Source organism: Myxocyprinus asiaticus, chromosome 40 (genome assembly GCF_019703515.2).
Source record: "Myxocyprinus asiaticus isolate MX2 ecotype Aquarium Trade chromosome 40, UBuf_Myxa_2, whole genome shotgun sequence".
NCBI lineage: Eukaryota > Metazoa > Chordata > Actinopteri > Cypriniformes > Catostomidae > Myxocyprinus > Myxocyprinus asiaticus.
Window position 1 is genome coordinate 5,386,866 of NC_059383.1, and position 14,404 is coordinate 5,401,269.

Consider the following 14,404-nt stretch of genomic DNA (forward strand, 5'->3'; position numbering starts at 1 on the left):
ATCCACCGAGAGCCACCACTACCACACATATGTGGTATGATTACCAGCAGATTATTTGAAAAAATAAAATAATAATAATAATAATAATATATATATATATAAAGTTTATTTCATCATTTTTTTGAGCACAGTACCATACAGTAACATGGCCTTAAAGCTAACAGACATAAACTAATTTTATTGGGGTCTTTAAGCAACAGAATGATCCAAATGATCCAGTCTACAATGGCAGTATTTTAGGCACAGTTAAAATGCTTGCTTATGTGTACAATATTCAGAGGATTAAAAAAAAAAAAAAAAAAAAAAAAAAACATTATCATTGTAGTGATAATTTTAGTTGCTTATATATACTATATAATCATAGCATATATACATAGATTGAGCAATCTACTGGCCAATATTTTTGGTTTTTGAATTATTTGTTATTTGAGTGTTTCAGGATGTTATGGAGACCTTATGGCAGGAAGACCCTCTACTTTAGTTTGGAGTTAGGGACGTAATTTTTTTTGAGGCATAATCCACAAAATGCCAGAATTGCCTCACACTCTTAAACCCAATGTGGAAAACCTGCCTTGAAAAGATAAGGCAGTATATGTCACCATCTCTCTTGAAAAGTGACTGCTTTGACAGTGCTTATGTTGTATGTTTTCAGTGGTTGATGGGAAATGTAGTTGAGAGAGACGATACTCTATATGCCAGAATGAAACAGAGGGATATTGACGCACATGACTCCATGTGGGAACCAATCTTTGTGGACGATGCAGCATTAGGACTAGGCGATTCAAAAAATAAGGTACTGGGGATAAAAAAGTTCAGAGTTATGGCATACAATGCGCCAAATTATTTTAAGACCCAGCTTTTTTACAATACCTTGTTTTTCTCTTCTTAAAGGAATAGGTTCAACCAAAAAATGACTTACTCTCATGTCGTTTCAAACCAGTATGACTGAATTTCTTCTGCAACACATCTAAAGGCTCCATATTTGAGGGCATGATTTTAGTGAATAACAACTTAAATTTATGTCTGTATCTTACACAAAACTATTGTATAACCTCAGAAGACCTGAAATACACTACTGGTCAAATGTTTTGAAACACTTGACTGAAATGTTTCTCATGATCTTCAAAATCTTTTGATCTGAAGGCGTATGCTTAAATGTTTGAAATTAGTTTTGTAGACAAAAATCTAATTGTGCCACCATATTAATTTATTTCATTATAAAACTAAAATTTAATTAAAAAAGAAAAAAAAGTTTTTGAAATTGATGACTTGGACCAAATAATAAAGAAAAGCAGCCAATAAGTGCCCAACATAGATGGGAACTCCTTCAATACTGTTTAAAAAGCATCCCAGGGTGATACCTCAAGAAGTTGGTTGAGAAAATGTCAAGAGTACATGTCTGATAATTCTAGGCAAAGGGTGACTACTTTGAAGATGCTAAAATATAACACAGTTTTGATTTATTTTGGATTTTGTTTAGTCACAACATAATTCCCATAGTTCCATTTATGTTATTCCATAGTTTTAATGACTTTACTATTATTCTAAAATGTGCAGGAAAAAAAAAAAAAAATATATATATATATATATATATATATATATATATATATATATATATAAAATAAAGCATTAGTAAGTGTTTCAAAACTTTTGACCGGTAGTGTATGTGTAAAGGCGAAATGCAGTTACTATTAATTTAGTTAAAATTGAGTTGTGAACATTATGTAACATACGTATATTTGTATCAATTTATTTTTAGGTTCAGTTCAAACAGAGTGTAGAAATGAACTACAAATCCACACTGTAACCAAGCAACCTTTAAATATTTTTTCTTAATCTATAACACTGCATGAAATAATTACGAATATAACACGCAAAAAGACCTGTGCGTTTCTGTGTCACTATAATGTTTGTGCGTGGTTTATTACCAACATGATGCTTCATTTATTCACATGGAACTCAGTGTTGCCATAGTTACTGTGGTAACGTGCATTTGTAGGCACGTATAGCATAGAAATATTGATGAACAATTGTTTAGAACTTTTTTTTGTTTTTGTTTTTTTGGTCATTTGGGAGCTTTACAGCCCCAATCTCCATCCACTTTCATGGTGTGGAAAAGAGCAGCCAGGAACCTTTTCAAAATAACTATTTTTTTTTGTTGTACAGAAGAAAGAAAGTCATAAGGGTTTGGAATGACATGAGGGTGAGTAAATGTTGCCTTTTTTTTCTTTTTCTTTTTTTTTGGGGGGGGGGGGGGGGTGGAGGGTGTGTAGGGTTCCTGAATAATTCCTTTAAGAGCACAAACTTTTGTTTCTCCATTTCCATCATCATCTCTCTTTTCCCTCTAAACCACTAACAAAAACAAATGTTTACAACTTACTACAGTATACTATTGCAGCAACTATTTATTGCAATGACTATTGAAACTCTATAATGTTTCAAAGATTTAATGGTGGAACTGAAGGGAAAACAACTGAACATTTATTTTTGAGATATCTCTACCTATGGCTTAAACATTCAACATGATGCTCTATTATTTGGCTTAAAATAGAAAAACTGTAGTTGAAAATGTCTTCCATCGAGCTGTGTACCACCATACCATCCCTCACCTTACATCTCCATCTATACCAACTCATTTCCATAAGGCTGTGTTACTGGCAGTTTCTTGGTTTGTCACATCTGTGTAAAATATTGCATTGTAAATGCCAAAATTTGTAAAAAGCAATGGGTAAGTTTGCATGTTTATATCATGTCAATTTGACAGATTTTAATGCTGATGAATTCTGTATTTTATCACACCAAAAAGTAGCCAAGGTTGCCTTTAGAAATCAATCTGTTATTCTCTAATGAAAAAATATGCAACAAATGTAAAAAAAAATAAAAAAATAAAAAAATAAAGTTACAAGACAAGAAAATTAAAATAAGGTTAAGTAAAAAGGTGAAGTGTGTAATTTTAATGTGATCTCATGAGTACTCATATTTATTATTATGTAATGCATGGTTCTAGCACACATATATTTGCTTCCATTTACATAGACACTGAAACATACAGTACTGATATATTGACAGCATCTAAAACGCAAGTCATTTTACATTTAGCCATCCTTATCAAGTCCATGAATATTTAAATAATATTGTATCATTATGTTATTGTATTTACAAATGATTTGTAAATAATTTGTGTTTCTAACTCAATGTTTAAGTTTTAGATGCTGTCAGTATGTCCATACTGTACATTCCGGCATCTATCCAGACATACAAAAACATAAGTTTTTAACGTGTTTAACATATGAAAAGCTATGCATATGCAATTAGTAGCACTAAACGGAATTGAATTTGGGGAGTTGATTACTGGTTAAATATGATTTTTTTGATCATATCATTAATTTTAATTGCTTTTTCATTTCTTTAAAGTGCAATTTGAATTTATAAATATTTTTGTTTTCTTTGTTTTTTGCGTTTGAAAAAAGAAAATTTTATATTTAAAGCAAAATCAATAAACCATAAATACCTATTCACCGAACTAGGCAAGGTGTTGATGATATAAACGGATATCGCAATATTTTTCTATAAAAATATTGTGAAAATATTTCTTGCGTATCACCTAGCCCTAACAGGTAGTCCCAATCATGTCATTGATTGGGCCAATCTTATACACTTACAGTTGTGGCCAAAAATATTATCACCCTTGGTAAATATGAGAAAAGAAGGCTGTGAAAAATATATCCTTACTGATTATCATTTTGATCTTTCATTCAAAATATTCACAAAAATCTATCCTCAAATAGATATCAAACAATTCCAAACACACAAGTTTTATAAAAAAAAAACAAATATTTTTGTCAAATATATGTGTGACACAATTATTGGCACCCTTGTATTCAATACTTTGTGCAACCTCCCTTTGCCAAGATAACAGCTTTGGGTCTTCTCCTATAATGCCTAATGAGGTTGGAGAACACATGGCAAGGGATCTGAGACTATTCCTCCATACAGAATCTCTCCAGATCCTTCAAATTCAGAGGTCCACATGGTGGTCTCTCCCCTTCAGATCAACCCACAAATTTTCTTTGGGGTTCAGGTCAGGAGACTGGGATGGTCATGGCAGTATCTTGATTTTGTGGACAGTGAACTATTTTTGTGCTGATTGATTTTTATGTATGTTTTGGATAATTGTCCTGCTGGAAGATCCAACCACAGCCCATTTTTAGCTTTCTGGCAGAGGCAGTCAGGTTTTGGTTTTTTATCAGTTGGTATTTGAGTCCATGATGCCATGTATCCAAACAAGATGTCCAGGAGTTCTGGCATAAAAACAATCCCACAACATTAAAGATCCACCACCATATTTAACAGTGGGCATGAGGTACTTTTCCATAAGGCTACCTCTCTGTGTGCGCCAAAAAGCTCAATTTTTGTTTTATCTGACCATAGAACCTGGTCCCATTTGAAGTTCCAGTAGTGTCTGGTAAACTGAAGATGCTTGAGTTTGTTGTTGGATGAGAGCAGAGGCTTTTTTTTTTCTTGAAACCCTCCCAAACAAATTGTAGTGATGTAGGTGATGACTGATTGTAGTTTTGGTGACTTTCTGACCCCAAGACCCAACTAATTCCTGCAATTATTCAGCTGTGATCCTTAGAGAATTTTGGCCACTCGAACCATCCTCCTCACCATGCGTGGAGACAATATAGACACGCGTACTCTTTCAGGCCGATTCTTAACATCTCCAGTTGATTGGCACTTCTTAATTATTGCCATGATGGTGAAAATGGGTATTTTCAATGCTTTAGCTATTTTCTTATAGCCACTTCCCATTTTCTGAAGCTCAACAACCTTTTGCTGCACATCATAACTTTATTCTTTGGTCTTACCCATTGTGATGGATAACTAAGAGAATTTGGCCTGTGTGTTACCTCATACAGAAAGTCATGGCTGAACAAGTTAATGTTCCTTGTCACCCAGGTGTACTAAATATATATATATATATATATATGTATGAATGGGAATATACTTCAGAAATATTTTACTCATAAGAATATCTAGGGGTGCCAATAATTGTGGCAAACATGTTTCGGAGAAAAATATTTATTTACATATGAGATTTTTCCCAACTTTCAATTACTTCAATTTAAGGTTAGATTTTGTGAATATTTTGAATGAAAGATCAAAAAGATAAACAACAAAGACATATTTTTCTCAGCCTTCTTTGCTTATATTTACCAAGGGTGCCAGTATCTTTGGCCAATACTGTATACCAAGGTTATTGTCTAAGTCAAGGTTTGCTTGAATTAGTTAGCCCCTTCTGGTAGACGCCAAAACTGCCTCATTCTGCTGCCAAAGAGCATCTTACTCCCTTGACGGCCAATCAGAAGCTACATACTGTACACATTGCAATTCTTCTTCCACCTTTGAAGTCTGTGGCAGCCCATAAAACCGTTTGGAGGAACGTTTTGAAATTTGACACACTGACAGAGGACAGTCTGAACTTCTATCATAGCAAATTTAGATTCTCTAACTCAAACCAACAGTTCCAAGTTGCCTTTATGTTTATTACAACTTTTGAACTGAATTGCCAAGACAGAAAACCTATTGCGTTCATGTGATCTTCCTGGAATTTGGGTCGGATCTTCTTTAGACCATGCTGGCAAAAAAAAAAAAAAAAAAAAATATATATATATATATATATATATATATATATATAGCATTTTAACATTGAAGTTTTTCCCTGTTTTCAGTCTTTGACATCACAGCTCAGGATAGTCGTGGCTCCAGAGTGATTTGTTACATGGCATTTATGGCTCAAGCTCAAAGACTTCTGTGTTCAGGACTAAGAACTAATACGAAAACAATAAATATTTCAAATGGCATATTACTAGGGGGTCATGCACTAGCCGAACAACTGCCATTGAGATCAATGGGAACGCTAACGGATAGCTTTCTGCAGGTATTATATACCTTTTTGGATCAAAAAAAGAGATTGCAATTCTGTTTTGTGCCACAAGTGGCACTGAAATTACACCCTTCACCTTTGACTTCATGTATCCATAGTAACCAGATCACATATTTTTCTTTACACACATTATATTGTAGCAATGTATCAAGTGTTCTGAAAAGGCCATCTAACGTCAGTTAGCAGCAGCTAACTCTTATTCATGTCAGAATAAGAAAATGTATACTGTACAAGTTATTAATACTAACCTGTTCATCTTGATTTACCTCCTAGATGGACCCCCATGAAAACATTCTTCTCAGTCCTCTAGAGATCAAGAATGAAATTGGCACATCAGAGTTGTCCCTGGGTTTAGGCGACCCCCGAGCAACCATGCTAGCCTATGACAGCACCACGCTGCAGTATCGCAAAGCCGGCCTGGCCAGAAACAACTTTGGACGCAATGCACTGGAACACCATGTTGCTCAGAAGAAGAGCCGAATACGACGGCGTGCTTCACAGCTCAAAATCACCATCCCTGATTTAACTGACGTAAATTCAATCGACAAGTGGTCAAGAATGATCTTCCCCACCGTATTTTCTTTCTTCAACGTCGTCTATTGGCTTTACTATGTCAACTAACTGGATACTGGTGCCATCTGAGGAATGCCACTTAATTTTATGTCAGTATATTCTTCCATTTCCTGCCGACTGGTTTTGCAATATAAGCGGGACTTATGTTGACAGATGAAAATCAGGACTAATTCTGTTTACCTTTGACCTTGGATTCACCTTAATTGCTGGCTGACACTGATAGTCTAATGAGGATAAATCAAATGATGCATGTTTCAAAAATAGCATTTTTTTTTTTTTTTTTTTTTATGTTGTAGTGGACTTTTACGGACAGAAACCTCAAAGTCTTACTACAAAAAAATCTTTCAACTTCTCGGTTCTTTCCCTTACAAAAAAGGCACTTGACATCTCTATGGTAGTGATTCTCAAATCTCGTTCACTTTCACAGATAAAAAAAAAAAAACAACGTTTTTTTCCCTTAAGCCTTGTGTATAATTTTGCCTGGAACCGCAGCGCGTCCTGTGCGTGCAGCTCTTGGCAGCCCAAGACGTTTATTCGGCGTCAGGTGTGCTCACTGTGTCGCGTGTATGTAAACAAAGACGTTTTTTTTGCATGCGCAGCAGATTCAATGGGAGAAAAGGTGAATTAACACTTACATTTCAGTCTGTTCCTCACACAACACTATGGTATGGCTTCAGAAGTATTTAAATATCAGCACGAGTGATATGGATGACTTTAATGGTGCTTTTATGTGCTTTTGCAGCTTGACAGTCACAATCACAATTCTCTTATTAATCTTGTGTTTCACGGATTAAAAATATCATACCGGTTTTGAACGACAAGGGTGAATCAAAGATGGCAGAATTTTTAAATTTTGTGTAAGCTATTAAATAATAACATTGCTTCTAGAACAGCATCACTTTTTATTTATTCTATTTTTTGGATGTTTTAAAAGTGTACATGCATAATACAGTTTTATGCATTAATGTAATAGAAAGTATACAGAAAATAACAGAACAATATAAGCCTAGTGAAAAAAAAAGTTCATTTAAATGTTTTTTTTTTTTTTAATTAACTTTTCATTATTCAGCAGAACAGTGAAAAGCAAAGAACACATTCAGTTTTCATTGCATTAAATTTTTAATAAAGCTTTTGTCAAGACATGAAGTTGAAAGGGAGTGCAGTTAATCATTTATTATTTTATTTCCAATAAAAACTTATTAAATTATTAAAATTATACTTATAAACACACACACACACACACACACACACACACACACACATATATATATATATATATATATATACACACACACACACACACACACATTTTTTTTTATTTTTTTTTACTTCATATAACTTTCAATCAAATTATGGGGTGGAGTAAAAATTGACAACCACTTCTCTATGGCATTTAACATCTCTAAATGTTTTTGTAATGTCTCTTGTTGTCACATAGTTAAAAGACAATACGAACGGTTTTATAATGATTAAGGTATTTTTTGTTTTTGTTTTGTTCTTTACATGCAGATGAGATTTTATTTACATACAAATTAAATATTTGACCTAAAGAGAAAATTATGTCATCTATACTCACCCTCATATGATTCAATGATGATGAAAACAATATATAAACATTTTTAAAACAAGATCAATTTACTAAACTCAAAGGGGAAATAAGTGTATTCTTACCCCACTGACAAATAGTTTTTTCTTGTTTTATCCTCATAAAAACCGAGCGTGACTGCTGTGTGCATTTCCCTTTTTGATTTGTAACTAGTAGCACCTAATAAACAAGCAAAAATAAACAAATAATAAATAAATAAATAAATAAATAAAAGTTCTAGAGCAAATATTTTACCTAAAACATTATGTCCACATATGTGAAATTTTAAATAATACCAAGCTATAGAAAGTCTTTTTCTTTTTTTTCTTTTTTTTTTTTTCATCAAATAGTTCATTATGTGTCCAGGAGTGTTGGTTATTCATGTTTCTGAGATGTTACAGACATTATAGCTGATTATCTATAAAGCTGAATAAATAATTCTGATTAAAAATAATGGCCAGCATCATCAAATCACTGCCAACCATGCCAACCATTATAAATTCTGAATCTTAGTATTGATTGCCATTGTCCCATGTCTGCCAAACATGTTGAGTGGTCCAAATATCATCTGCATCCTGAAACTTTTGGTTGGATTTTAGGAGGGAATGCACTTAGCTGCATAGAAAGCTATAGGATGCACCCTTGCTCCCTATTTAGTGAATGACAACCTCCAGTGTGCTGTCTGTCTGCACTGGTCTCAGAACAGTTTGAAATGCACCTTATTTTCATCCTAACTCCATTTAAAGCCTCTGAAAACAACATTTTTCAGCTTTTGGATGAATGCACAGTAAATATACTGTAATTGGAATGCACTTACTAATGTTAATGTATAAAACCGTATTGTACAGTGATAACAAAATAAAATATAACAACATTTATATTAAACTGAAGCGAAATGACCCAAAAATGTGTTAATGTTGTAAGTTATTTTAAATAACTCACGTTTTTTTTTTATTTTTTTCAACTTTTGAGGAATTAATGTCCTAAAATCCACATATGTGGACATCATGTTTATCAGCGCGCTGATATGAAAAAAATTAATGGATTTTTTAAAGTGGCATATCAAACGAAACCAGAAACGCTACTCTTTACCCCCAAAAAGGTTTCAATGAAAAAACTTAAAGAGGTCTCTTACCAGAGGCACTTTTGTTGGCTCTGCGCCCTTAGAAGCGCTTCAAGGAAATCAACGTCATGCTGTTGTGTCACATGATTCAGTGTGCCAGAAGTTCAACCCTTAAATGTCAGTGTAGAGTGTTGTGAACAGTATTCAGTCAGTTTAAAATAATTTAAATTATGCGTTGTGTATAGTGAAGCCAAAATACAACGTCCACACATGTGGACACGAGGTCACACAAGGATAAGCATAAACCCCACAACATTTTGTTAGATTTCTCTGAAAACAAGACAAAATATATTTTGTCATTCTGCTTCTCAAGTAAATATTGTCTTATTTTTCATAACAAATATCCAAGCACCTTTAAACCAAGACAAAATACTGAGTAAGAAAATGTTTTTGCAGTGTTAGCCACTTTTCTCCATGTAATGAAAGTGGAGGGGGGTGGGTGCTGGCTGTCAGGCTCCCAAAATGTCAAAAAAGTAACATAAAAGCTACTATTGTAATTAGATGTAATTAGTTATATCAATTTATTAAAAAAAAAAAAAAAACAACAACAACAACATAGATTTAATTAATATATTAATTAGTCTTCTGTAGCAGATTGTAGTCTACACTGCAGCTTAATCTAGTCAACAAACTGCCAAAAAGTAAAAAGTAACAAATATTTCACAGATATAACTTTTAGAACACAAAAGAATATACCATTTCTCTTGAAGATTAATAATTTACTTGCTAATAACTGCCTTAAATATTTTTGGAGATTCAATGCCATGAACCTCACAAATCTAGCTACTGGTTTTTCCTCAAAAGTGTTTCTCCTGTAGCTTGTAAACATAAAATGACATAGAAGCCATTCAGTCAGATTCAAATCTGTGGATTTAGGAAATCTCTTGCCAGTTTTGTGTGCAATGTGCATAGAACTTTGGTGTTTTAATGTCAAACTTTCAAACATTATTTTTTTATTTGTTTTTATTTTAATTTGTGCTCGGGTTGAGTTGGATTTAAATTATGTGCTGTGATGTAATTAGTGACATTATACATGTTTTTAACGTCTTGAAGAATTATACATATTCTGATTTTGTTTTTAAAAACCAGCAATTAAGGAATCTGTTGGCTTCTTCAATGAAAAAGAGAAAACAAAATGAACATAATTCCTTTGCATCATGTATTGTAAATATATCTTGTATAGGATTGTTTAAAAATACTATATGTATTCAGATTAATTGAGAACTCATGAGGCATAGTTCTGTGTTTACATATAGAAAGATTTGAAAATGGTGAATTATTGAGGGAGTGTGGTCGAGGGGCTGATGAATTCCTTTCTAAAAGACCCCAGCAACCTCTACCAGTGAGAAGAGTGTATGAATATAGTTTAGCTTTATAATGCCTGAAAATATATAAAAGCACAATACTGACCAGATTTAAATGAGGAAAGTATATATACACTTTTTTTTTCTTTTTACATTTACTTTTCACTACATATTTTTCCTAGTTTACATTTTCACAACCTAATTAATTCTTAGAATGATGAAGTTACATTTTCATAGTACATCATTCGTAATTAATTTAGAAATATGTAATCATGATGGAACTGCATGTAATACAGTTTTCATCAAGATCTGCAATTACAATTTAATCAAATAGGGATCAATTAAGAAGAGATAAAACTGAATGCATCACACTTAGTGAAATTATTTTGAAGTTTGGCATCAAACATTTTGTACCTTACTAAAACGATGTCTTCTGCATTTCTTTAATATCAAAAGATAACAGGGCTAAAACAACATACCGCAAGTTAAAGCTCAAAGAAGTAATAGTTAACATTGATTCTTATCTCCCAACCCCTTCAAAGATCAGTATGATCTTAATATTAAATGCACTTTTGATACAGTATTCATAACCAAGGACACGTCGACTTAAAGCATGCAGTAAATCAATCAACACATATTTATTAGCCATGTTTAGTCATGCAACCCTAACTCTCATCTTTACTGCATGCAGTTCTATACTGGTACCATTCATAGAAATGTTTGTTTAGAGAGTTTAAAGCATCAATCTTAAGCAAAAGTCCCATCAGAACTTGACATAAATTTATAGTGCTGTACTTTTTGAAGAGATAATAATATAATTAAGAAAAATAATATACGTAGCAACTTCTTCACTTGAAGATCAGCGATTTGTGAATGCATCTCATTAACAGCCTGTGTGTGCTATGTAGAGAAATAGGTTATTTATAGTGATTGTACATTCATAACGATGGTAAGTGATAAATAAGTGTAAAATGTGCTATATTAAGGCACTGTTTTGTTCAAGTTGTCACACAATCATTCATATCATTCATAAGTTGTTGTTTTTTTCAGTATAAGTACATTCATTTATTTTAATTTATATTTTTCTTGTTTATCCATGTTAATTGTTTTCTTTTGCCCACTCTCTCTTTATATTTTACAAAATCATCAAAGTTTCTAAAATCTCATTGGTTTGACTTCATCATAATAATTAACTGTAAAAGATACCATGGTTGTGTACACTATTATAAGGAATGAAATGAGGAGAACTTGGGCATTAGGGCTTATTTTAATATACTTCAAATAATAAAAAAAAAAAAAAAAAAAAAAAAATATTCTAGTTGTAAATATGAATTATGGTACTAAACAGCCAATTGGAACCAGATGTTCCTGTAAATACGAAACACTTTCTAAAAATGTGCAATGTAATATTTCTTAACTTTCTGGTTTGTACTTTACTGGTTAATGCAAAGGTTACTACAAAGCAATGTTATGGAAAATGCCTGGTGACAAATCAATAATGTAAATACGTTGACTTGCCACTTGCTCACCTTAGTAAAAACAAATATTCATTGTTTCCACTTGCACTTGATTCTACCGCACTTTTTATTTTTCCTACTGTAAGGACTATAAAAAAGAATGTTTTTCTTACCATCAATACCCAACATGATCTTTCACTTTCTTTCTTTTTTTTTTTTTTTTTTTTTCTTGTGCTGTCATTTTACTACCAGTGTTGGGAAAGCTCCTCAAAAAGTAGTCCACTATAAATTACTAATTACTTCAAAACTTTAATCAGATTACACTTCTCATTACTACATGGAAAACGAAATCACATACTAAAAACTTTCTACATTGCTTTCTAAAACAAATTTATTTCCGGCTCAACAATTTCAAAATAATGTAGAAATTTCCTCATTGTTCTTTCCCGTACGCAAATCATACACCACTTCTCTGCCTTACAATGACTCGTTATTGACTCTTCAGCTGTCACAGAAATGCAAACAAACGTACATTTGAACGTAAATCATGATTTACAGTAAATGTATTCTACATACAGTTATTTCGGAAATACATGTTACCAAGTGATGTACTTTAAAGTAATTAACTTAATTAAAAGTCAGTAACAGTAATCCGATTGCAGAAATTAAAAATAATGTGTTACACTACTTTTTGAATAAAAAGAAAGTTAAAAACCTAGATTACACCCAACACTGGTAATTCTAATCAGTTTCTCTGCATTTTCCATTCCATCTAAGGTTCAAAACAAATCATGAATTACTAGATGCCGCAACTAGGCTTTTTATTGATATTAACATAATATTGTGTGTGCGTGTGTGTGTGGGAGACAGAGCCAGAGAAACAAAGATAAAGGTCTATGAATGTGTGTGAGCACTAGTTTCTGCTGAGAGAAATGCACAGCTGTCAAACACTTGTTCGGTAACTTCTTTGTTTTTTGTTTGTGCCTCCAATTCTTTTCTTTTACTGTTTTAATGATTTTTTAATAAAAATATATATTTGTTTGTAATACTCCTACAAAAGCAGAAACTCTTTTAAAGCTGAAGTGTGTAATATCTGCGCCACTAGAATCACCAATGATTTTTGAGAAACCTGTTTGAAAACTGGCCAATATGAACATGCTCCCCATCTATCATTAGTCGACAAACAGTCCCGCCCCAAATTGATGTCATTGTTTGAGTCAATGCTGCTGTGTCAGGTTGGTCAGATTACTCAAAGAAATGGTACAATGTTTACACTTCAATCTACGAATGGTTTACTTGTCTCTGCAATTCTTACATTATAAAAAAAAACAAAAAAAATAAAATAAAAAAAAAAACATGACACTTCAGCTTTTAAAAAATGTAAGCATGATGGCAAACTGACAGTGTGTTTTGTTTTGTTTTTGCACATGTTCACAGACTAAGCCTTAGCTTCCATTCACAGAGGAGACTTAAAAATATACCACAATATCGGAAACCAACAAACCCTCTCTAATGCCAACAGGAGGGTTATCAGGATGCATTTGTACCGACAGGCAAAATTATTCTGTTTATAATCTTCAAAAATCAAAGAACCGTCAATAAATACTGTATATAACTCTAAAAGCTGTTTGTTTTGTTGTTATTTTCTTGTATTTTCTCTTGTAGTGTTCCTTCAAAGAAATTAATGTCCTCAGCACCACCCAGCACCTTTGCTCATACACACAGGCAATAGTTTGAAGCTGCTTGATGTTAAGTCACTTCGTATAAAATCTCAATTTCATATCGCCAATCTCATTTTTTTTCCATCTGAGCCTGTTCTCATCTGTCATATGCTCTAATTCTCACTTTCCACACTTCAACACATCACTACAGTGACAAAAATGGCTAATAACTCAATAGACACAATACTGAAACTCAGAACTTGATTCCAAAGTAATGTTATAAAATGGATAGTTTTGAGTCAAAATTTTGATTAGATGTTCAAAGCCGCTGTAAAACTGCATGTTCTATATTAATGCACCAAGTTACTACATTACTACTAGGCAACCTTGAACAGCCGACAGTTAGGCTAAGGAACTATATTACTTGGCAGAATGGTTTCCCAAAGATTAATAGTAATAAATGTAACCATTTATTAAACATTGGTGTCTTTTTTTTTTTTTTCATATTACTGTTGCTACCATTTTCATTCTAGTCTCGTAATAATTAGAATGAGATGACGAAATCCTAAGATATTGTACGACTTGGCTTGTACAAAAAGGTAAGACTTTTACACCAAATTATCAACAAACAGAATTTCAAATTGATACAATACAGTCATCAAATTTAAGCTAGCCTCCTATCCAGCATTTTATTTTGAAGTTTTCTTTCTTCCATTATTAAAATCATGGTTCGGTTTAGGTTAGAAACAGTGTT

General features: G+C 32.7%; 1 protein-coding gene across 2 annotated transcripts in view; it reads left to right on the forward strand.

Moving 5' to 3' along the window:
- LOC127430664 (gamma-aminobutyric acid receptor subunit beta-2) overlaps window positions 1–13,612 on the forward strand; it is a 219,099-nt gene extending 205,487 nt beyond the window's left edge. The window contains exons 9-10 of one of the 2 annotated variants that reach the window (XM_051680598.1): window positions 653–793; window positions 6,221–13,612. In XM_051680598.1, the coding sequence (XP_051536558.1) occupies window positions 653–793; window positions 6,221–6,568 (489 nt within the window). In that variant the 3' untranslated portion in view covers window positions 6,569–13,612. The remainder of the gene's footprint in view (window positions 1–652; window positions 794–6,220) is intronic. The other variant, XM_051680599.1, reaches the window with a different exon arrangement.
- The last annotated feature ends 792 nt before the right edge of the window (window positions 13,613–14,404 follow it).